Source organism: Haliotis asinina, chromosome 7 (assembly GCF_037392515.1).
Source record: "Haliotis asinina isolate JCU_RB_2024 chromosome 7, JCU_Hal_asi_v2, whole genome shotgun sequence".
In the NCBI taxonomy this organism is placed as follows: Eukaryota; Metazoa; Mollusca; class Gastropoda; order Lepetellida; family Haliotidae; genus Haliotis; species Haliotis asinina.
Window position 1 is genome coordinate 38,196,543 of NC_090286.1, and position 26,635 is coordinate 38,223,177.

Genomic DNA, 26,635 nt, shown 5'->3' on the forward strand with positions numbered 1-26,635 from the left:
TTTGATTGCTCTCCAACAATCAAACAGCGCCGCTTGATGGGTTTGTGAAGTCGGGCGTACGGTGAGTGCCTTGGGTTTAACGAAATAAGAATAGCTGTTAGAATGATGCAGGGGACAAGGGAAGTCGACCCGTTTGAGACACAGTGACTGCGATTCGAGCACCCGTATTGCGATGCGTATTCCTATATATTGGGAACTTGCGCTGGACAGTGCGCGACACTAATTGTGAATCCTATTTTCTACGTAAGTCAGTAAACAAATGTGCTACGGCTCTGTTAACACCAATCTCAAAATTAGACTGAAAAGTCAGGACATTTCATTTCTATGTTGTACAATTTATAGTAGTATAGTATGCCGTCTTATCATTGAATAACGAATGGAAACGTCAGTTTGGTTAATGAAAGCCTGTGTAGATAATCACGAAAACTTGTAATATGTTCTGTACCCAATGTACCGGTTCTCAGAACAAATACTGCACTACGTATCTATGCGATGTACTGGCAAACCTACAGAGTGACACATTTTCCCAACATTTGTTGACATTGTGTAGAAAGTTTGAGTAGACACCCTACTTTCATGGAAAACAAAGACTCCACCTTTTCAGTGACCACATCCCACCCCCGCCCACTGGTATCGTCAAAAAGGAGTTAGGTACATATGACCGGTTTGAAAATTCCTTTGCCATCAATGAAAGTATCATGAGATTGGCCATCTTCGCCATAAACAGATTTCATCTCCCTTGATTCTGTCAGGCAGCCCAACCCTTCAAATGCAAAAACTGTATAAGACTGCATGACTCAATCGTCTGCAAACTTGGGGTTACATGTGTTTAGGATTAACTCCCACAAGATTTAATACAGTAAATTGAATAGTTTCTGGTCCATTAACTAGATAAGAATTACCGATGTTACCTGAAAAAATTCTCAATAAATTCAAGGCGATAATTAGAATGTTTTGATATCCCTTCGTACAGACGTTATATTACTATTGAGACGGTGGGTTAAAGTGGTTAAAGGGTTCGCTCGTCATGCCCAAGACCCGGGTTTGATTTCCCACATGGGTACGATGGTGTAGCCCATTTCTGCTGTCTCGCGACGTATATTGCTCGAATATTGCTAAAAGCGGCGTAAAACTAACATCACTCACTCACTCGCTTAGCGTACTGTTCGAGTGATGGTTAAACAGAACGTAAGCTCCATGCTTCCATTACGGAAATACAACCCGAAAGACAGATCATGAGTGTGACAGTAGACCGACATCAAGGACCGAGTAATACTGCCCAGCAGGTACAGATTACTGTCAAAACGTTGCAAGGACGTTGTCTATTGGGGTATCCCACATCAAATTTGGTGTCACGAAAGACACATTCATTTTCAAAAAGCATACGCAAGTATGTGTAGCGGATTCAACCGGTAGACCACTGCATATGTTTCTCCTTTAGTAAACACAATGTGTCATTACTCATTGTCAGTAATGCCTAGACATCATCTTGTCCTCTAGTTTTCCTTTATTGCCCAATATAATCAGTTTCAGCAGAAAATCGAAATTAACTCAGTGAACAAACTCAGGTGAGGGTCTATTGAAGTGTTGAAGCAGTTGCCGTTAGCTGATGAACGAAACATGACCCATCCGATAGCCTTGAGTAACCAAACATTGACTTAAGGGTAATATGCTTTACCTGAACCTTGAAGAGACGAGCCGGATGTCGCAGCGTGTACTTGCATCCGAGTTTCTCTCCAGCCATTGGTCGTCACAGTTGACCTGTTTCCTGATTGGTCGCTGGTTTGACGTTTCGGTAGGTGTGTATCCACGTCCTGGTTTGATTCAACAACATGAGGGGTTGAGGGCGGATACTACCTGTGTAGTGCGACTGTCTCTCCTGTGTAGATACCTGCAGATAAACAATAGGCGTTTCAGCCATTTGTGGTTTATTAAGGTTCCGTAAACTATTATTTCCATATATCCACATGTCAAAATACACCAAGCGTATTCACTAAAACCTGTGCACAAACAACGTGAATGGGTGGATCACAAGTTTTCTTGGTCATTCTAGTCTTCTTACCTATTTTCACCCTTGAGTGGCCGTGTAGGTCACCGTTTACTGACTTTTAGTGACAAGAAATGATAATAATAAAATGGGATTTATAAAAGTGCGTTTCTCGTTAGGGTTTTATGTTGACTCTCATAATAACATATCATATTACCTTTTGCACACGTTGTATTTCCATGAACTTTATATGACAACCAGTTCTACTTCAAACGTCAGTGATGGACGTTTAAACGAGGTTTCGTTTTTAGTCGGTTTGCAGTGAAAACGTACCGATGGATTAAATTTAAACTATAAAGTAAATCAAATAAAGTGAAATTAGGATTGCCAATCCTTATGATTTTATGTTGCCAGATGAACATTTAAATCTAAGAATCTTAAAATAAAGGTTGTTTAAGAAACGACCATAGATTCTAATCGCTTTTAATGGTTTGTATTACAAAGGGGTAACCGCAGGAACACTGAAACACATGCACGTGCGGTACGTGATGAGCGTTAACTTAAGCCAAGCCCGCTTGTTCTCCGTGTTTCAGTTAATGTGCCAACCTCCTTGTAATACAAACCAGCAGTAGCAGTTTGAAACTGTAATCGTTTTTTAAACAACGTTTATCCTACGTTGAATCAGATTCTGAGATTTACATGTTCAGTTGGCTAGGTAAAACTATGAGGATTCATAATCTTTATTTCACTTTCTTCTATTTACTTTTTTGTTTAAAGTGAAATTCATCGGTACGTTTTCGCTGCAAACAATTTAATAATTTAATGCAATTTTTTTCACCTTAACATAGAAATCGGTTTGTCAGAAAGGTGAATGTGCATTGTGTTTGTTGCACTGCTTTATCGGTGTTCGGCAACATCGAGTAAAAGGAACAATTGTTTATGAAGAGACAGCGTCTTTATTGCAGTGGATGCGACATTTCGGTGGAGATCAGCAAGTAACGATTCAGTTATTACACAGAAATGTCACATCTACTGCAGTGAAAAAACTGTCTATCCATAAGGGTTATAACAGTTCAGAGTACCAGCTTCTATAAATGCCAGGGGCGGTGGGGGTAGCCTAGTGCTAGTGGTTAAACCGTTCCGTCACTCTGAAGATCTGGGTTCGATTCCTCACATGGGTACAATGTGTGAAGACCATTTCTGAGGTTCCCCGCAATTATATTGCTAGAACATTTCTAAAAGCGGCGTAAAACCACACGCACTCACTCTGAGTGCCCCTTATAGAAACATTGTGTAAACACGCAAGTCGCTACCTCAAACCATATGCCACGACAACCAACTTATTCCTTTATATGTTGTGTTCATAATCCATCACAAAATTCTGTTCCAAGGGCTTAAAGAATCCATCCAGTTTTTTTCATTTTTAAATGGATCTTCAAAATATATATGTAGGGTGATGAAACACATATAAATGCACCAATATATTATTTATGGTGATAATGAAAAGATTGCAAAGATGAAAGATTGTCATTTTCTGAATCACTATCAAATAGTGGTAATATCAAAGTGTTCGCGAAACAATGAGAACGTTCCTCCTACATCGTGGCATTAACGTTCCTCCTACATCGTGGCATTTGTCATTCACACGTACAAAGGCAGCTAATAATTCACCTGAACCAACGAAAAATATGGTACAAATATCAAATTGCATCAATATCACTGCAGTCGTCAATGTTTTGCTTCTGGAAAGCCCTCTCAACAACATTCTAGAGCCATACGTTTACTGAGACCTTGAATATTGAAATCCTAAAACTAGAAGCCATTACATGCATGCCGGCATCTGGCTGTGTGAGTTCCTACCTATCTCGGAAAGGAATGTATTTCGGCAAAGTACCGAGACTGATGATTCTCAGGCGTAGACGCAGCTTGTAGTAATAGCCCAGCAATATTAACAGAACTGAGCATCATATATTGCACCCGCCTGGAAATCGAATCCGGGTCTTCGGAGAGACGAGCGAACGTTTTAACCAGTAGGCTACCCCACCGCACCCACACAAGCAGGAATCTGTTTTGGCGAATAATGTAGCCTGCCTGACTGTTCTGTGGCGATGACATCATATTATTGATATGTACCATTGTATGTAAAGTTACATTGTTGTTTTTGCTATCAACAACTCATTTTCTTCACCCAGATCAAATTGTGAACATGCCTCAATATATAAACACACAAAATAATTTCTAAGTATTGAATGCAGTATTCACCCACTCTGAGGATGAATCATTGTATCAAAGATGAATAAAATTTGAAAAAAACCCAGTAAAACCATAGCAGTAAGGGCAAACTGAAAGCATGCATTATCAGCTACATCTGATAACAATTAGGATGAGGAGGGGGTATCTCCACCAATCCTCAGTGATTAAGATGGCCTCGGGAATGCACACTAAGTCATCAGTCCCTGCATCAATGACGTCTACATATTTGTAAATAAAACGAAATCAACATGCTCTCTTATTGGAGGGGATGGGCAGCCAATGAAATTCACAATGAAACAGGATACTACCCTGTATATATACATGCGAGCGGGATGAATTCAATACTCCTCTGTCAACTGGTTGAGAAGTAAAGACACTGCAAAGGTATGTCTTGTGGTTATTTATTTATTTATTTATTTATTTATTTATTTATTTATTTATTTAAATCTGTATTATTTAAATCAAATGTGATATTTTCATGTCAAATTCTTTAAAAAACATTAAATGCTTGCTTTTCTGTCGTGTTCCATATTTTAGTTCTTAAATATTTGTGAAACTTTCTTTTATTATTTCAGGAAAACAAAATGGTGGCATTTGCATCTGTTTTTGGTGTTGTTCTCCTCCTATCCATGTGTTCTGCAGTAGAGGTATGATCATTTATATCATAATTCTCATTATGTTTTTTTCGCATGTATAATGTAATATCCTATAATGCTACTTTCCTTGGAGAATTAAGTAGATTATTTATTGTTCATGATCACACGTGTTTCACAGTGATATATGAGTGAGTGAGTGTTTGTTTTACGCCGGTTTTAGCAATATTCCATCAATATCACTGTGAATACATGAAACGAGTCCACGTTTCAGAATTACTGAACATTATTCAAGTAAAATCATGACAGTATGCTAAGACAAAACTCGTGGTGGCATAAGACACATCGTCGCATGTATTTCGGGAGTGATGACACGCAGTTCACCAAGGGCTGTGGGGCAGCCTACTGGGTAAAGCGTTCGCACGTCACGCCAAAGACCAGGGTTCTATTCCCCGCGTGTCTGCAGCCGTGATATTGCTTGAATGGGTTTTGCTAAAAGCGGCGTAAAACTAAACTCATTCACTCACCAAGTCACCGAGTCTGACCATGTACTGTAGCTTTGAGAAGACAATTCCCATCAACCTGTCTTCTGGAGAGGGAAAGTCATCACGCCCCATGCCAAACCGTTCAATAAACATATAAGAAACACACAGAATCACTGATATCATTAACGAAACACTCATGCTTCTTAAAAGACGTTCTCCAAAGATCATTTTGAAACATATTGGCGAAGCACTTTACTATCATCTGTTGTTATGTATCCCAGTATTACAGCTGTAAATTATTATCACCTGTTGAACCATACAAATATAGAGTCGATATTGGAGCTGGACAATCAAGGCGATTTGCATCCCCAAATTCGATTCAACCCATTTGCTTAGAACCTTGAGTTAACTATATCTTCCTAAAAATAAAAACTAAAAGAGGCTTCAAAATCTTTTACACAGTTCACATAACCATACATGGATGTAGTAACCTACCTGTCTCGAAATACCGCCCGAGGGCTTCTTATAATGCTGCATTAACTGTCACCTATCCGTACTAATGTCCCATAAATAATAATCCCATAACACTTAAATGATCTTTCCCCTACTCTTACTGATCGTCCCACTGGGTGTTAGTGGGTTTAACGCCTGGAGATAAAAGTGCAATAAGATAATGTTTGCGCGTCAATTTCAATGGCAAGAGACAATCGCGTATTCTTGACTATTTGACTGATGTAATTCCTGTTTTATGGAAGCTAACTATAGTATCAGACCCTTCCCACATAAAATACACTTATATGAGGTACAAGAAATATTTTACCTGCATGAATGGTTTTATCTTTTGTACATGCACAGCGCATACAAAACCATGTGTACGCATTCGTACATTCTTGCTAGATTACCAGGTAAAACGGCGTGAAATCAAGTGTACATTTAACGACCACGTTCGTTCAGACCCCGGGGCTAATGTTTTGTAGTGAGAAATCGTACTAACATATCCCATATATACCACTCTTCGGAAACGCAATGTGGTTACATTCTTATACACACAAGTCATAGTATGGATTTATTATTTGATTTCATCTGACTCTCATCAGCAAGTTCCACAAGAGTGTTAGGACTGTGAGGTTGATCCACGTCTTTTCACTTGCAGTGGAAACACCGGACAAGCCGTGTCCCAAATGGAGACAGAGTTCCATTTGACATCGCCATGGATGGAAAGACGATGATAACAGTGTCCCACAAACCAGAGGGTTCGGCCGAAAATTTCAGAGAGACAACTAACTTGTTTGTCTTTAACAGGGTGTGTATAAAATGCAAGATTTTACCGACATTAAGGAATATTTAAGTCATACGTGAAAAATATATTTAGAGTTAAATTATTATAAAAATTATTGATATTGAAAGTGAAAGTTTCTTAACTTTTTTTTGTAACCTTTTTTCAGAATCTGGTGGCAATTCGCGACAGTGTGGACAAAAGGTGTTACATTCAACACACAGACGCCACGTATGCAGAGATGAAGGCAATTGTTAACAATGATGCACAGGTACCTTTCATTATTATGTACACACATCTCCATCATTGTAAACATTGATGTCGTTTTGTGTTGTGATTTTGACCCAGTGGTTCTACGTATCGATATGTCATTTGGGACGGCGATGAGTTTTACAGTTTCTTGCTTACCATTTCCAAAGTAAGTCAGTAATATATATTCAGCGATGCATGTTCTACACTGATCTTGCAAGTAAGGTTATCCATCACGCACTTGTATGTGCCTCAGGTTATATGTACGGAAAGTTAACTGTGTTGCTTGTTGTTTAACGCAACAGTCAGCAATATTCTAGGAAAATGGCGTCTGTAAATAATCGAGTCTGGATCAGACAACCCAGTGATCAACATCATGAATATGGATGTAAATGTTAATTACTTAAGGACGTCCGTATAAACCTATGTAAGTGTTATCTCCAATGACATTTCCTCCATGTAATGGTTAGCGACGTCTACTCGAGTTTGGTTTTATTTGGATGTTGTTTAATACCGCACTCAGCAGTACTCCAGCTATATCGTGTCGGTCGTAAATAATGGAGTTTGATCCAGAAAATCGAAATGAAACTTAAATACTTAAGCTAGAAGAGTGCAAGGCACGGTTGTCCATGATACCTTTGTCGTTCTGAGTTGTGTCAGAGTGTTTGACATCTGATTAAGGGTTCGAATCCCTGTGTCACCTTTGCTCAGTTTGATGTGAACAGTTTACATGTGACCCTGGCTTTCTTTAAAGAAGACTGATACAGATAATTGATTTTACTTGCGGATAAAAACTATGAAGAATTGCTCACAGAAGTTATGAAATTTTAACACAACCAATCACTCGGAGTCACATCGTTACCAGTACACTGAATGTGAGTAGCTAAGTGGTTAAAGCGTTCGCTCGCCACGCCGGCAACCAGGTTTCGAATCCAATCATTGAAACAATGTGTGGCGTTCATTTATGATGTCCACCGCCGTGATATTTGCTGGAATATTGCTCTTAGCGGGGTAAAACTAAACTCACTCATTCACTCGCTTATTTTTACAGGAAACAAACGGTGAGGTAGCTGGGGATGAAGAGAGGATTGATGTTTCCAGCCTAACCTGCAAGCCCTTCACTCCATTTGCTGTCAGACTTCTCTTCGGTGACGAAATTGAATCATTCTGTCGCTTCCACGACGTGTACTTCCTTGATGACTCCAATGTCCACGTTGTTGGAAAGGAAGCTGCACCAACTGGAGGTAGGAGGAACTTAGTTCTTTCATTCAGTTAACATTATGTCTTTTTGTGGCTGAAATATTACCAAAGTGACTTTAACGTTTAACTCTCTCTCACTCATGTTGCTTAAAGACAAATTAAATAATGTCTGTCCTTCGCTGACATGTGATCATTTGCGATATTATTTTCATAAAATCTCCGGTTTGTCATGACATGACTTAAAGCACCCCGGCACAGTCTACTTTCATGATAAATCGTAATAACGCACACACAAACACTCTTCTCACAGGTCTTCTCTCCAATACGTTCACACAATGTACACCTGAACCTTTCCTGAGAAATCACCTCTACTTTAAACCATTTTCATTTTAAACGTGTTATAATATTTCAGATGGCGCAGCTAACTTACGTCTGAGAAGAGACCTCGAGATTACGATTACAGTTTCTCTTGGGCCGGTCAAAATTGAGGTGACCGTGACACTTTAATGATGCGGCACGGTGAAGAATTGTATTTATCTGAAGAATTGTTTGTTTGTGTCTTTCACGAAGGTCTATTAAATATGTATCTATAACACACGTACACGTTACCAGGTTCATGTCTATTAAAAAAGGATAAGTGATGATGTAGGTAATACTGATAATCTATAAGTTATCATGTATCGGCAACGCATACTTACTATTTTCGCGAACAGCTGGTGTCAACACTGATGTTTAGGAGTACAGTGATATAGTTTCCTGAGCTATGTGCCCTTTACTCGTAATGGAATCTGTTTCTGAAGCTTGAATGTGTTTGAACCCTTTTATATTGACCCTTTATATGAAACCCAAGACATAAAGGTTCATGACAATCCAAAGTATCCCTGATACATCGCTATTTGTCCGACGAGTTTACAGATCTGATACGGGTATTTAATATGCAAATATTGTGTTCTGTCAGTTTACATGGTCTCGTCATTACTTTACACGACTGATGAATTTGGTGTGGGTTTCTCGACTGTTGTTTGATCTTTTGTCAAAATTCATTCAATACACCACTATTTCATCACGAAATCCTGTCACACTACATTAAGTCATGTTCCAATGCACATTTATATGTCTGTATTTTGTTACTATAGTTTACTGATTTCCATGTGTATTTTTGTGAATAAAAAGATTGTGATCCACAACTGTCTTCCAGTTATCTGTAAAGGTTGTGATAAATGGTTAGTTTTTTACGAAATCACTCAGCAGCCTCAGTGTGTGGCCTCCGTTGTTTGCTTTACGGCGTGTGTGTCTGTGTGTGATATGCAGTGCAGTGGTGCCTGTAGTTGTGACATTCTTTGTAAGCATGTGTGTAAATTTGTTTTATACTTAATAGCAGTACGAATTCTGTTATCACGTCTTGCCTTGCTTATACATGTTTAATGTTCAACTGCTTTCTTCCTGTGAAACTACCGTGCACGTGTTCGACGATTGGATTGTGTAAAGTAGAACGTGTATGTAGGTAAGTGAGCACCCATGACAAAGAAGGGTGATTACTCCACTCACTTTTCATTCCGTAAATAGTCAATGAAACGAAACTGTTGACATTGCGGTGGCTTCGATTTACACACATTTTACGGACCGTAATAAAGCACCACCAGGTGTGAATAGATAATAATAGAATCATCGGTAATTCGGAATTTCATTAATAACTGGTGTCAACATTAATTTTCAGAAGTGAAATGATGTTTTCAGTTGTGTGGAGTACACGTAATCTGTTTCTGAAGATAGCCAATCATTCATATGAAGCCTGGTAGTGATTCACTCGTAGTATAGGTATACATTATATTGCATATGTATGCATATGTATGTGTCAAACGAGACTGATTTCAGAGCATGGAGTGCCTTTATATAGTTTACGGAATTGAACACTGAATTGATAATGTCTGTTTAATATTGTGATTAATCGAATCAGTTCGTTTCATTATAGCAAACACGATATGGTGTGCGTTCACCATGAGCTGACCATCGGGGTATATGTCTGGCAAAAGGGGCAACCCGAAATTAGTCCGGATTGTCTGTAAATAGTCGAGTCTGGATCAGACAATCCAGTGGGCAACAGCATGAACATCTAAGTTAATGTTAATTACTTAAGGACGTCCGGCCGATTATTATCAGCTGGCGTATACGGCAAGTCAGCATTATTGCAACCCTTTCTACTATATGTTATTGGGTAAACTGTCAATTGAAAGAATCTGCTATGGCTGTGTTGACACTGCAGTGGCTCAGTGTTATCACACATTTGGCGAACCGTGATAAATCATGTCACTACTACACATAGACAGATGACGCTAAAAGGTCTACCTCCAATCATACCGGCTTGCAGAACAGGACGAAGGATTAACACGTCGTATGTCTCACATTCTGATACGGACATGTATCCTTGACACGTAAAACAGGGAACAATTGCAAACCTATCCAGATCCAGATATAAGGGCAAATTTACGACTTGACTGAAATCGATGCAACTATAGAAACTAACAAATGCCATACAGTTACACGACACTTTCCTTAAAGCTCTGATGGTTTGCCGCACATTCACCGTTATTTCACGATTTGTGACTTGTTGTTCGTTTAGGGGTGAGTCTCAAGGGCCCTGAACTGCGTCATTGTTCCTTCCGCCCACACATTTCTGCAATGCTGAATACCCTAAATGAAACAAATCCAGATTCCCTCAGATTTAAAACACCCGTGAAGGCCCGGGGTAGAATAGGCCCTCAGCAACCCATGCTTGCCATAAAAGGCGACTATGATTGTCGTAACGGAATCGGGTGGTCAGGTTCGCTGACTTTGTTGACACATGTCATCGGTTCCCAACTGCGCAGATAGAAGCTCATACTGTTGATCACTGACTTGTCTGGTCGTGCTCGATTATTAACAGACCGCTTCCATACAGTTGGAATATTGCTGAGTGCGGCTTAAAACTAAACTCACTCATCCAGATTCTAAACCGCCCAACTCACTGGTGTTCATTTTCGATTTGTATTATAATATGTGTTTCTATCAAAATTACATGCATTCTAAGCATATAGTTTCATAAAAAGCGAGAGAGACTGAAAATGGAACGATGAGGGCACTCTATATCCAATAATGAACACCAAATACATAAAACACTCTCCGGTAATATTCTGCTGCACAAAACTGACCAGACGATGACGTAAGCATTTTCGTTAAACAGATATATCTTTCACACTAACTCAGCAATATACCGTTATCCAGTAATCGTGAATAGACATTACACAATACGTAACGATTGCTGTTCTTCCTAAAATGTATTCAGCCATCAATTGCAGATTATCCACAGCAGCAATCGATGTCAGTATTATGTACATGTGATTTACATGTATAAGTTAGCATCAACATCCCTGTCCGCATAAGAGCATGTGCACAGATAATGTGTGATCGTTGTAGAGTATACTTCAGTGCTACGTTTTAATTTTTTATTTTTCATTTCAGAGAACATCACACATGACTCCTCACAAAATTAAACGTTACACGTTGACGGGACTAATTTCTTACACAGGAATTACTTCCCAACAAATTACCTCCCCTTAATCGTTAAAGTCTTCTGCTCAAAGCTCAAGCTATTTAACTTTCTATTACGCTCCTTTTGACAAGGCAAATTAATCGCAGTTGGTTATTTTATACATTTAATATCGGCTCGTGAACATTTCTCTCTCTCCCCCCGCCCCCTAAACTGATAAGATTCATGCCCAAACAACTTTTTACTCTATTACAACACCATTATTGCATTATAACGTTGTAGCAGAATAAAACCAAACAAAAAAACTTCAGTTGCTTTGTCTCTAGACATATTAGAAAGTAATGTAGAAAAGATTCGGCCCATGGTCAACTACGTGCAAAAGTGAAGTATACAGTGGAAACGGCCACCTATATGGCGAGTCATATATGAAACGTGACCTGCATGCCACCTCTTCAGATACTCACTGATATGATGAATGTATCTGTATATGACACAGAGTGGTGGTGTAGCATAGTGGTTTAGGCGTTCGCTCGTAGAAGACCCGGGTTCGATTCCTCACATGGATACAGTGTATAAACCCCATTTCTGATGTCCTCCGCCGTGATATTATAGAAGTATTGCCAAAAGCTAAAACCAACTCGATGGAGTTCTGGGGCACATCGTCGAATAATCCAGGATAATTCTGACGGAATGGAGAACATGTAAAATAATCATTTGTACATACGTTCGGAATATGAACTAGTATTTTGTCAACATGATCTGTAGTCTGTTTCATCCTTTCGCATGAAACCGATAACCTGTCCCTTTTCAAACATCTCAAACAACACTGCACAGTCACCGTCGAAAATACTGTCTGTGTGACACGGAGACAACAGTGCATACAGTTACCCTTTAGAATTTGAAAATATTTCCTCCTGAAATAGTTTGAGATCCGCGGAGTTTGAGGGAGTGTGTGAGTTACCATTTAGATTCACATCGGCAGTATTCTAGTCATATCGTGACTAAAAAGGTAAATGTTAATAATACATGTATTAATTTAGATAATGCTGTGAGATGTAAACTAACTAGTGTGTTACCACTACAGTCGAGCCAGTAAATCTCCCATAGTTACTAGGCCGACTGGGTGGCGAATTTTCATGGGGTCATTTTGTAAATATATCACTCTACCCCTATTTAAAGATACAGCACACTTGTAAATAATGCAAGATTATAGCCTGCAGCTTAATGATGAAACCCGTGTCTACAAATTTAAAAAAAAAATTGTGGTGGTGGTGGTGATTGCGAATGCGCTTACAAAGGGGAACAACCTCTTGTCTTCCTCGGGGTTGTGGAAACTGTTCTTGGAGGGATTGCCTCCCTTCGTTGTGCCCAGTGGCGCATTTATATCATAACAGAACAATTATATGTAAGGGACCGTTCAGAATTTATCACTAGGGGGGCGATGAGGATTTTTATATTTTTCTATACAAATCTGGTAGGCCCCCTTCAATACTTGGGACAAAACAAATAGCCCCCCACGCATTCTATGTACAAAACACATCACCCCCCCCACCTCCACCCCACTCCATGCCTATTTAAAATAATAAATTAAAAGCAAAATAGCTCCCCCACTCCCACTCCCACCACCTATATTCTGCGGACAAAATGAATGACCCCCCACACACACACACCACCACCACCACCACCACACCACCCTGAAAATCCTCATCGCCCCACCTGGTGATAAATTATGAACGGTCCCTAAAGTTGCCTGAAGGTCAGACTTCTCGACACAATGAAAAATAACTTTCTCTAAATATCTATTTCATTCTGTAATAGAACTACAACATCGCCACATTGCTTAAATATTGCAAAGTGCGACATTAAACACTAAACACACAAACTGTTATAAATGGTGATATATGTCGCCTTGGAATATCGTTGACATGCACTGTTCTCAGACCTGTGTCAATTTCTCACGTTGTTGAGCTGTTACATTGTGTCACTGCTATTATGTGTTTACTTTCTTATTTCGCGCCTTGATGATATCACTGCTTAGTTGTTTTTGTATTCGAGCATACTATAACAAAAAGTAAGATTATTTGAGGCGATCAACCATATAAAATGGGACAATGTGGTTTGCTTCGATTGTTTAACGTCACCCCAGCAAGTTCCCATGCTAATTTCTATGTAAATATTCAAGTCTGGATAAGACAACGAAGTTGCTGATATAAGCATGAATTTATACAGTGAGGATGTCATGAGATGTGTACTAGATATGTATACAGGCTACTGAGACATTATCTTGGCCATATGGTCCCATATATATTAGTGTTACACAGTGTTTGTGTTATATGCTTGTATGGCGGTTTGGGAGCATTCATAATTTATGGCTAGTGGGGTGATATTGATTGTAAGTGGGGAAGGGTGTGGGGGTGTTGTTTTGTTCTGAGGTGTAACGGGGTGTCATCAGTTTTGTACATATGCTCTTGTACATTAATTGTTTTTAGGGGTCATCATTTACACTGTACATGCAACTCCTTAAAGATCATAATCACTCACACACCCCGCCCCATACACACATACACACTCACAAACACGTGTCGTGTTACGTGACGTATCCGAATTACTAACTTTCCGTCTTCTTTTTACTTAGTAACGGATACCTGCGTAAACAGGAAGGTTTGCTTACTTCAATAAATTCAGTTCCCGTAGTTTCTTACATGACTGTTGACCTCTGAAGGTCCGGGGTAGAATAGGTCTTCAGCAACCCATGCTTGCCATAAACGGCAACTATGCTTGTCAGAAGAGGCGACTAACTCGATCGGGTGGTCGGTTGACTTGGTTGACACATGTCATCAGCTTCCATCTGCATAGATCTGTGCTCACGCTGTTGATCACTTGATTGTCTGGTTCAGACTCAATTATTTACAGACTACCGCCATATAGCTGGAATATTGATGAATGCGGCGTAAAACTAAACTTACTCACTCGCTTAGATGACTGTTACAGTATCTCTTTCATGGGATTCCATACAAGTTTTTTTTTCTTTTGCATGCATACACACTGGTGCAGCCTGTTTGATTCAGTCGCACGTTTTTGAGACAAGGGAGTGCTGACAGATCCAATAACTATCCAACTGTTTCAGTATTGTGATATTGCTCTGCGATATTCTACCGACTGTTACAAACTGAAGAGAGGTTTTACCATATTTTGTCAGGTAAACAGTCAATTGACGGGTGTGTCCGATGGGGTAGGATGTGGTCACATATACCCGGTATCATCACTATTTGATTACGCGTTGTTAGAATCGTATATCCTGCTCTGCGTATATCCTGTAGATGACTTATCAACTTACAAAAATACAACTTTCTTCGTGTTGGATGTACAGTCATCATGTATTTGGTTACAACTGAATATTGCACAACGTCTGCATGTTACATGGTTAAAAAACTACTCGTTCTGAAGCAGGAACCGATAACGGACATACGTGCCTAATGATCTGTAGAATTTGAACACACAATGTCATTGTTATGTCTATCAAATCAATGTACTTAATGTTTGGCCTGGTGTAATTGAATGCTTTCAAAACTACCGAAAGAGAACATTTGTCTGGTACGTTAGAATTTGAGGATCTAACCGAAGATATATAGCTTATAGTTCTGACATTTTGGACTCAAATGTGGAAAAACCCTTTCCACATTTATAATATGTAAAAGCAGTGTCAATTGTGGATAGACTGTATTGACCATATAAAAGTATGTAATGCCTACAATATATCCATAGAAAATCTTTACTTCAATGCTGATGATCACACTTAGGTAGTATATCAAGATGTGAAATAAACTCCATGACAACACTTCCATCTTTTCAAATAAAAAACTTAAAAATGGTACCTCGTAGAGATATTGTACATAATGTACAAATGTGAGTGCATGCATGTTACTCACAGTTTAAGAAAGTATTATTTATGGATATTCATATTTAGCAAACAATCTGTAACAGCAGATCTTGTCACAGACTTAAAATACAAATGAACAGTATAAACTACAGACATTACTCTGTCATCGCAAGTTTCTAATTAATGTGCAGTAGTAAACACTGAAAAGTGTGAACATGTGTAGATTTGACCTTCGTTTAATTTTATTTGAACCCAAATGTTTCACGTTATGACGTATACAGAACATTCCCTTGTCTTTAAAAAAATAACTGAATCGATTGTACATTTGGGTCGTGGCAGTTAGTCCGCCTAGAAAGATCTATGTTTGTTAAAGTGTGATGCGTGAATCTTAACTTGCCATACACGTGAGAGATTTCAGCCAATATCTTGACGCATGACAGAGATGGCATGTTTGAATTGCTCAATTTCGCCGACTGTTTTATTTTTCCTTTTATAAGTAGATTATGTATCCAACTTTCTGTATCGTTATTGTTATTGTGTCCATTTCTTAATTTTGTTTGTATGTTTCATTTGTTTATGACAGCGGGCCCGGGCGTTGTCAGTATCAATTTCGAACGCTTGAAACCAGGAACAACTATCTATGCAACACCACGAAGGTTCGGGAATCAACTGTGGCGGCGGGACAGCCAATCTGCACAAAACATCAAAGATCTGAGTGAATTAATAAATTTACAAATACATGATTACCAATATCATCTAATTGTCTAATATTGATAGAAAAGAGGCGTAAAGCCACACTTACTCACTCACTCAATACTATAGTACCCAAGTGGTATTCACACATCGATTCTAGTTCAGCCACGACATTCTCCATATTGAATCATGTTTACAGTATTGGAATACTGTATTTGCAGCAGTAGAACAGAGGGTATACCACAAGTATGACAGTTCTATTTACAAAAACAACTTGCAGAAACACATAGTACACGACAGTGTAAAGAAACAAGCGATTTGACAAACACAGAACTGATTGTCGTCCCCAACTATTTATATGTATTTATTCCAGCTGCTACAGCTTAATCTTTCATCAGAAAAGAATGATAATTTTGAAATTGCAAACTTACCCTCCACAGAATCTCATAATGTATTATGAAAAAAGATATTGATGGCAAATGTGAGCGTGAAGTTTAGTTAGAACATGTTGCTGGTATGCCAATATTGTATACATATCAAGTGTGAAGTCTTTGAAGGGAATTTAGAAGTGAAATGCATAAGAATGAAGATTTTATGGATATCAACTTCTTTATATGAGAACACAACGTTTCGGAGTTAATGCTTACTCCTTCATCAGGTGATTGAGAATGGGCTACAGAGCTATATTTATATGTACAGGTAAAACAATAACAAAGTAACAAGTGGAATAAATTAACGAAAGCTGGAAGCCACTATAAACAAGCGCTGATTGGAACCCGACAGTTATGATAACAATGATAGAAACCAATGGTAATACATTACAGATGATGGAATATGTTTACATAACACAGGTAGGGGGTAAGGACGATGTACATGATTGGGGATAAGGATGGAAGCCAATGGTGATACATTACGCATGACTGGATGATGTTTACATAACACATGATTGGGGATTAAGGATGATGTACATGACTACATGAGGGTTGATGGGCATGTTTACATGGGGGTTGATGATGTACAAACACAAGTAGATAAGGATGTACACAGGTAGATTGGCTATACATGAATTACATAGATAGAATGTACACAGATAGATGAGATTAATTTATCAATAAGTCCCAGGCACTTGGTAGGTACACTCCTTGGTCACGGTTGATTGCTGGTTTCTGTCGCCAGTTGTTGTTGTTGGTAGATAGTATCCTAGTGTCCTCCCATCGGATTGAATGTCCAGGGTTCTTGAGAATGTGTTCAGAGATGGCCGATTTCTGGTCGAGTTTGCTGACAGAGGTCTGGTGTTCCTTCATTCTGGTGTTGATTGGTCTCAGCGTTTCTCCAATGTATAGGTCGCCACAGTTGCAAGGGATCTGGTAGATGCATCCTCTCGGGCTAGGGTGTTCACAGCTGGGTCCTTTACCGTTGGCTTTTAGGTAGGTCTTGATGGTCTTGCCACTGGAGAAGGTGACATCGATGCTGGCTTTGGTCTTGATGAGGCGTGATATTTGATGACTGATGGGGCCAAGGTAGGGTATGGTTACTCTGATGGGTGATGGAGAAGGCTTGAGGCGAGGCTCTCGGTCCTTGAGGGTCTTGTTGATGGTGGCTGTGACGAGCTGGGGAGGGTAACCGTTTAGTGTGGTGAATGTCTTTCTGAGGTGGTCCAGTTCATTGTTTAGGGCATCAGGATGGCAGAGGGCTTTAGCACGTCTGGTAAGGGTGGCGATGATAGCTTGCTTGATCTGAGGATGGTGGCAGGAGTTGTAGTGGATGTACTGGTCGGTGTGCGTCGGCTTGCGGTATACTGAGGTTCTGAGTCCATCGTCTGTGGTGTGGAGGGATACATCGAGGAAGGGCAGGTGTTGGTTGGTCTCAGTCTCCATGGTGAACTTGATTCTTGGATGTTGGTCGTTGAGGTGGTTGAGGAGCTCGCTGGGGTCGTTGTCATTGGCGATGGTGGTGAAGGTGTCGACTTTGCGGTACCAACAGAGGGGCTGGAACGGAGCTGTGTTTATTTTCTTATAGTCTTATCATTACAATGTTTTGTGTGTTTAAGAGTTGTGTTGAGCTTTACATATCTAATGATATGACAATCTGTTTTATGCTAGCATACTGTTTAAGCAAGCCTGTACAATGGGGCAGTGTGGTTTGTTGGCCTAACTCTACCTCACCAATCTTCCACAGCTTACCTATGGATAGTATAGTTTGTGTTGTCACGTTTGGGTCAGACAATCCCATGACTGACTTCATGTGTATTTATCCACGCATATGGAGTGTTTTAAAATGCATCAACTATGCAAGTCAGCGAACCTGCCTCCTCAATCCCGTTAGTCTCCTCCCGCGACAAGCATTGGTTGCTGAAGTTCTGTTCTAACCTGGATCGTCATATTTTACGATAAATGCACAGGTAAATGTTAAAAGAACTGGAACTGTGCCAAAAGAGATCACAGGAACATCATTTTACACATGTATTACTACATTTACGCGTATTTAGACAGTCGAGCATTTTAATTCAGTAAATATGACAACTGGCCGCATGTCGTTGTGAATATTTAACAATGTGTTTCCATTTACCAGAGTGATGAATTATACATGTGTGAACAGGGTCTGTTTGTGTACAAGTGTACATTTAATGTGTCTAGTGCTGTGGAGTACTTTGTGCGAACAAAGCTCTGCTGTACGTAATTTTCGCATGATCCTTTGAGTGCGATTTTGTTATGAGTATAAGTGTTGATCTGAAGTCCGTCTTTGATAGGTGTATGGCTAAGTTTACAGTAAAAATATAATAAAGACAGCATGACTCACTTCTACGAAAACTATAACTCACAGGTCAGGACGACATGGAACAAATACAGACAAGATACTATGAATAGACCGCAGTCGGGTTTTTTTTGTCCTTTTGTTGAGGTGGTGTTCAAGAAGACACGCTATATGAGACTGTCGTGTGGTGACGTTTGTATTACTTGACATTCTGTAGACGTCTCTGCATAACGGATGGTAATAGCAAGACTTACTTAGATTTGCTCAGATGATGTACAGAGGTAGGTTGGCTAACGTGTATAGACTTTGTTTAGACTCCTAGTTTCTTTCATAAGTAATTTTATTCACGGTTACGAGGGTTGGCTGAAAAGTTCTAAGCCTCACTGTGAAAAAAAGTTACAAAGTCCATGTTTGTAATTTATTTTTCAACATAGTTCCTTTCCAAGTTCACACACTTTTGTCAGCGATGCTGCAAGGCCCAAATCCCGGTCAGGAAGAAATCTTCTTCAGCTACCCTAAAAAAAATCAGTCACAGCGGAAATGACGTCATCATTACTTGCAAAATGGCGACCGGCGAGTTCCTTTTTCATTTTGGGGAACAGGTGGAAGTCAGAAGGAGCCAAATCAGGTGAATAAGGAGGATGGTCAATGAGTTCAAATCCACAATGGCGGAATGTTGACATGGCCACCAACGATTTATGAACAGGCGCATTGTCGTAGTGGAAGAGGACACCTTTAGCGATCATCCCTCGTCGTTTGGCTTTGATTGCTTCTTGCAACTGGTGCAGTAGATCAGCATAGTATCTGCCGTTGATAGTTTGACCTTTTTCAAGATAATCAATGAGCAGAATACCCCTGGAATCCCAAAAGACTGATGCCATCACCTTTCCAGCTGAAGGAACAGACTTGGCTTTCTTCGGAGCTGGTGAATCAGGATGCTTCCACTGTTTTGACTCTAGTTTTGTTTCTGGTTGAAAGTGATGTATCCAGGTCTCATCCATGGTTAAAATCGTGCCACAAAATTATCGGGATCTGCTTCAAAACGACGCAAATTGTCAAGGGACGTCTGGAACCTGACACGTTTCTGTTCTGCTGTCAAGAGCTTTGGCACCCATCTTGCAGAAACTTTAGTCATTCCTAATTCGTTGGTGATAATATGCTCAACTCTCTCATGAGAGATGCAAACCACACTAGCAATATGTCGAGTAGTCAATCGTCGATCATCCATCAACATATCGAGCACTCGCGTGATGTTTTCTGGAGCGGTTGCTGTTGAAGGCCTTCCTGAGCGTGGGTCATCATCAAGGCTTTGTCTGCCACGCATAAATTCAGCAGCCCACTTCTTTACTGTGGAAAATGAAGGAGCATCATCCCCTAGAGTGGAGACCATGTCAGAATGTATCTGTGTTGGGGACATCCCTTTCTTTTGCAAGTACTTGATGACTGCCCTGTATTCAGTTTTGTCCATTTCTGATGATTTCAGAGGGCAGGTGTACCAAAAGAGCTGTAGTTGAGGTAAAACTATTAGTACGTTTGTAGTTCTTGTGTCTATGATTCACTAAATGATTGTCCTCATTGGTGGCAAACACCTGTCTCTACCTGGAGGGGAAAAACACTCAGGCTTAGAACTTTTCAGCCAACCCTCGTATTTCTATTCAGTTGTGTAGATTTAAACACATAGTTGCTGGATTCTGATTCTCGGCCATGCTCCACAATTTAGCAGATGTGATATATGTGGTCTTACCTCAGGCAGACGAATTTGTACAAAATCGCCTTTGTTCACCCAGCAGAAAATGGGTCATTTGACTAGCAGCTTAAGTTATCCGGGGTAATAATAATCAGTTTGCTGGCGATTTGAATGTTCCACTTAGTGGTGCGGAATTGAGCGCATTATTGCACGTAACCTATTTTAAATCGAGATGTAGATTATTGTATATTGCATGATGTTGTAAAGAACAATGACAGTAAATGTAAAGGTGACATAATCGACTCTACATGTCTACGTTTGTTGAAGTGTGAATTAGACTATCATATCTCAACTTTCGCTGCTGAGAGATTACAGTTGATATGTTGAGATTCCTTGGCAGGTTCGAATTGCTTTTTTCGCTGAGCATGGATTTTTTTATTAGTAGTGTGTCGTGTTATCTGTGTCAATATACTTGTTCATATTATTCCAGTTCTACGTTTGTAATGTCCGTTTCATTTGTTTATAACGGTGGCCATTGTCAATATCAAACAATGGGGAATGCTTGTTACCAGGCTAAAGAGCAACGATATCGCATGTATCGTCATATTTTACGATAAATGCACAGGTAAATGTTGAAAGAACTGGAACTGCACCAAAAGAGATCAGTGGAACATCATTTTATCATGTTGTTTTCTTTGATGACAGTGAACCAGTATTAGGAGACAGGAAAACTACGATGAGGTACTTTTAACCTTGCTTAGTAAAGATAACGTAACATTGTCCCCCAAGTGTTTAACACAGACATGAAACTTTTACCAAGGAGGTTGCGGAATCAACTCTCTTCATTAGGGTACAACCAATCCGCGCGCACACACACAATTTATTGAACACAGCGGTATATATAGTAATAAATTAACACACATACTTGTGCATACCCTCTTATTTGCATATATCAATTAAGTAGTGAGTGAGTGAGTGAGTTAACATTTAACGTCACATCGGGTAATATTGCAGCCATATCGTGACGAGAACAATATAAGTTATAGTAATGTTAAGATGAGAAAAGAGAAAAAGTAAAACCTGTCAGCGAAGGACAGTAAAAACACTAGAGCATCACAGAACATAAAACTAGCATTGAAAGTTAAAACATTGGAATTAATTATTATAAAGAAGACAATACAACATAAAACCGGAGCTATAGATCGCCAACAACTGAAGGTAGATCACCATACTAAGGTCCATGGGGACTTACATTACTTCTGCTACCTGCATGAACCCTAGCTGGATTTACACCATCCCCTCAGCTATTGGCGATTATCCTGACATTTAGCCATTACTTAAAACAACAAATATTCTACGATTAAAAACTAGTAGTAGATTTAAATTGACTATGAGACTTAAGTATTGGACTTACGTACCCTCTCAGGAGGACAATAATTTTACAATACTTCAACTCCCTTTGAGGGTACAGCCACTAACAATCTAAGTTACTAATTTAAACTACCATGAATTAAAATACAACTATCTACAGAACATATCAATTACAATTCAATAAGAAAATCAATTTCTTTTTAAAATCCAAGAATTAAATGAGTACTAACTGTGCTAAAAAGATCCTTAATTGTTTTAACTGTATAATACTTATCCCTTGTGATGGAGAATTCAACACAGTCAAGCAGGATATGCTTGACCGTGGTTCTCTCATCACAAGGGATACAAAACGGAGGATCATCGCCTTTTAGTAAATAACTGTGGGTGTAACGCGTATGGCCAATGCGACATCGTCGCATAATGACCTCTTCAAATCTGGACTGACAGCCCAAGTGAGTGTAACCAATATAAGGTTTTATTGCATGTAATTTATTTATTCCCACTTGGGTGTCCCACTTCTTTTGCATCAGATCACGAATGTACGTTCTAATGCTAGCTTTGTAATCAGAGTATGGAATAAGAAGTGGTGTCACAGATTTGTTGAGTGCAGCCTTAGCAGCAAGATCGGCCATTGCATTCCCAGAAATACCTACATGGCTGGGTAACCAACAAAAGACGATGTCGCACTGGCCAGTTGCAAGATCATTATACAATTCAATTATGTCAATTAAAAGTGGATGTTTACAAGACAAACTTTTAATAGCCTGAAGGCAAGGAAGAGAGTCAGAAAAAATTATATACTGTACATGATTAGGATGTCTTTGAATATATTGAAGAGCCGTTAATATTGCGTTTGCTTCTGCAGTGAAAATGGAGCTGTTATCAGGTAATCGAGAAGATATTGTTCTGGATCCAATGACAGTGGCACAAGCAACTGCGCCACCGTCCTTGGATCCATCTGTAAATAAGGACTTGTAACGGCTATATTTACTTTTTAATTGATTATATTCCTGCTTATATTGTAAATCATTAGTTTCTGATTTTTTAAGCATAGTTAATGTTAGGTCAACTTGTGGCCTAACCAACTGCCAAGGAGGAGAAGAAAGAAGACGGGAAGGAGCTATACTTCCCAGCTCAATGCCGGTAGCAGATAAAAAAGGTTTAATTCTTATACCAAGAGGCGGAACAAGAGAAGATTTCTTATTGTATAAATCCTCATATAGAGGACTGAAAACACAGCTATATGCAGGATTAGATTTGTTAGAGTGTAATTTTGTAATGTATTGTAAAGATAATTTAATACGGCGTTGTGTAAGAGATGGTTCATCTGCCTCGACACAAAGACTGTCAACAGGAGAAGTTCTAAATGATCCAAGACAAAGTCTTAGACCTTGATGATGTACCGAATCTAATGGTTTGAGGTTGCTTTTGCATGCTCCACCATATACAATGGAGCCGTAATCAAGTTTTGATCGGATGAGGGATCTGTACAGTTGGAGAAGGGTCTTCTGATCCCCTCCCCAGTTGCTATTTGAAACTACTTTTAATAAATCCATTGCCTTCATGCATTTAGTCTTTAACTGTTTTATGTGCGAAAGGAAGGTCAGGTGTTGATCAAAGACAACGCCAAGAAATTTGGCCTCTTTCACAACTTTGATAGGAGATCCATCCAATAATAGATCTGGATCCTTATGTGGTTTATATTTCCTGCAAAAATGAATGCAGTTGGTCTTGGCTTTTGAGAATTTGAAACCATTTTCAAGACACCATTTATGAATCTTATTCAGACATAACTGCAACTGCCTGTCAATAGTATGCATGTTTTTACCGCGACAAGAAATGTTAAAATCATCCACAAAGAGTGATCCATCGATTGAATCATTTAAGACTTTTGATAAACTATTGATTTTAATGCGAAACAAGGTAACAGACAAAATACTTCCTTGTGGGACGCCCTGATCCTGATTGTAATGGTCAGACAGGGTAGAGCCTACTCTTACTTGAAATTGTCTGTCTTCTAAAAACTGAGATATAAATTGGGGTAAACGGCCCCTCAAACCGAAGTCATGGAGATCTTTTAGAATGCCATACTTCCATGTCGTATCATATGCCTTTTCAAGGTCGAAAAAAATTGATACAGCATGCTGTTTATTCAAAATGGAATTTTTAATAAAAGATTCGAACCGTACCAAATGATCGATGGTACTTCGGTTTTTGCGAAAACCACACTGAATGTTAGTGATGAGGTTGTTGGTTTCCAGGTACCAAACTAAACGGTTATTAATCATGCGTTCAAGAGTCTTGCAAACACAGCTAGTAAGTGATATTGGTCGGTAGTTAGAAGGATCAGTATAATCCCGGCCAGGTTTAGGGATAGGAATGACAATAGCATTTCTCCATGATGATGGGAAATGGCCAGAAGTCCATATATTATCAAAAATAGTCAATAATGTTTCTAAAGATGATTCAGGTAAATGTCTCAGCAGCTGATAATGTATATTATCGGGCCCTGAGGCGGTGTCATGATGGAGCTCATGAATGGAAAAGATTTCATTATAATCCTCCCCATTGTCTGAATTAAAATTAATTTTCTTTTTTTTCTTCTTGGTCTTTAAATTTCTTAAATGCCGGAAAATAGTTAGATGATGAGGAATGTTTAGCAAACGTTTCACCAATTTTATTGGCAATAACAGAAGTTTCAGTTAGAAGAGTATTACCCTCCTTTAGATGGTGGACACTGCATTTGGATCCTTTACCTTTAATTGTCTTCAACATATTCCAAACCTTAGAAATTGGTGTTCGTGAGTTGATTTTAGAAACATAATTTTGCCATGACTGTCGTTTATGTTGCTTAAAAGTGCGACGAGCCTTGGCATTTAAAATTTTAAACTGGTTCAAATTATGGACAGTTGGATGTCGACGGAAAAACTTTTCTGCCTTCTTTCTCGCCTTTCTAGCTTGTTTGCAGTCGCTGTTAAACCACGGTTTACGAATATGTGGGGTTGTAGAGGATTTGGGAATACATTCGTCAGCAACAGTATTAAGTTCATCAGAAAATATTTGAACTGGATCGGTAACACTAAGAAAGAAATTAGGTTGCAATCTTTGAGCGCATAATGCATGAAATAAAGACCAGTCGGCTTTTGTAAAGTTCCATCTTGAGGAAGGTGGAGCATCACTTGGATGTACAGTTGATAGAACAGTGGGAAAATGATCGCTTCCACAAAGGTCATCATGAACCCACCATTCAAATTCATTTAATAAGCTTGAGTCTGTAACCGAAATATCTATTAAAGAATAACTTCCAGTTCCAGGATGGAGGTAAGTAGGAGAATTATCATTGAATATACATAAATCATTATTCCAGATGAAATCCTCAAGGACTTTTCCCTTCGTGTCTGTAACTGTACCACCCCAAAGTGGATTGTGGCCGTTCAGGTCACCGGTGATAACACAAGGTTTAGGTAGTTGATCATATAACTCTTGCAGATCTGATTGCTGAATACATGATGATGGTGGAATGTAAAGAGAACATAGAGTGAAGACAACATGCAAAGTCAACCTAACAGCAACGGCTTGAAGAGGGGTATCAAGTGGGACAGGGCTATGGATTAAACCCTGCCGTACAATAATTGAAGATCCTCCAGTAGCCTTACGACCTGAAGGGGAGAAACAATGGTATGATGTATACCGTCGTAGGTCAAATGTATCAGTTGACTTGAGATACGTCTCCTGCAAGCATAGAGCTGACGGTTTCAAATCTTGAACTAAAAGTTGTAAATCACTCAAATTATTCCTATTTTCTCTACAGTTCCACTGGATTATATTTTGAGTATTCATTGAGGGTGTGATATTGGAGAAAACTCCCGGCCTTTCTTCTTTGGAGAGTGGCTCTTGGAGCGGGTGCTCAGCTGGGATGACACTTCCATGTCATCAAAAAAATGGAACCTGTTTAAAATTGGCACAGGGTCTCTTTGTCCTTTTGCAACACGTTCATTTCTGTTTGGCTTTTTTGAATAATCAACGTTAGCATTTTTCTTTTTAACAAGTGGTGCAGATGTCTGAGTTTCAGATGATTTTGATATTTTTTGTGATGATGATTGAGCAATTGCACCAGAAGTGAGATCATTAACGCACATAGGTGTCTGTGTAGTCATCCAGGTTAAGTCAGTTTGACAATCAACGGAACGAGTAGAGGGTTTCAGCGCTTCAGCATATGTTGACTTACCCTGTAGTGGAGTGTTGCTAGATGGTGTAACTGAAGCAGCTAACTTCCTTGCTTCTGAAAAACTGTCATTCTTTTCTGTTTTGATGCGTTGAGTGGCCATTTCAAATTTCCAAACCATGCACTCCTTAGAGGAAGATATGTGTGGACCCGAACAATTCACACATTTTGGTTCTGACGCACAAGTACCACTATCATGATCTTTGTCACCACAGTGAAAACAGGCATCATGATTTTTACACGAGTTTTGACCATGACCGAATTTCTGGCAGTTAAAACATCTGAGAGGATTAGGAATATAGAGGTCAATTTTCATGGAGAAGCATCCGACTTTGAGAGTTTGGGGTAACTTTGGAACATCAAAAGTAAGCAGATAAGTGTTGGAAGGCGAATAGACTCCATCTTTCTTGAATGTGAAACGCTTTGCCTCAACTACACCTTGCATTCTTAATTGAC

General features: G+C 39.3%; 2 protein-coding genes across 2 annotated transcripts in view; both read left to right on the top strand.

The window, feature by feature from the left end:
- The first annotated feature begins 4,589 nt into the window (after positions 1-4,589).
- On the top strand, positions 4,590-9,230 carry LOC137290881 (uncharacterized). The gene is made up of 6 exons (XM_067822050.1): positions 4,590-4,624; positions 4,816-4,887; positions 6,472-6,621; positions 6,764-6,865; positions 7,895-8,087; positions 8,456-9,230. The coding sequence occupies exons 2-6, from the start codon at positions 4,825-4,827 to the stop codon at positions 8,548-8,550; spliced, it is 603 nt and encodes a 200-aa protein (XP_067678151.1). The 5' UTR covers positions 4,590-4,624; positions 4,816-4,824; the 3' UTR covers positions 8,551-9,230.
- Positions 9,231-19,049: 9,819 nt separating this feature from the next.
- Positions 19,050-26,635, top strand: part of LOC137290850 (scavenger receptor class F member 1-like) — a 37,275-nt gene continuing 29,689 nt past the window's right edge. The window contains exon 1 of the mRNA XM_067822004.1: positions 19,050-19,177. Within this exon, the coding sequence (XP_067678105.1) occupies positions 19,165-19,177 (13 nt within the window). The 5' untranslated portion in view covers positions 19,050-19,164. The remainder of the gene's footprint in view (positions 19,178-26,635) is intronic.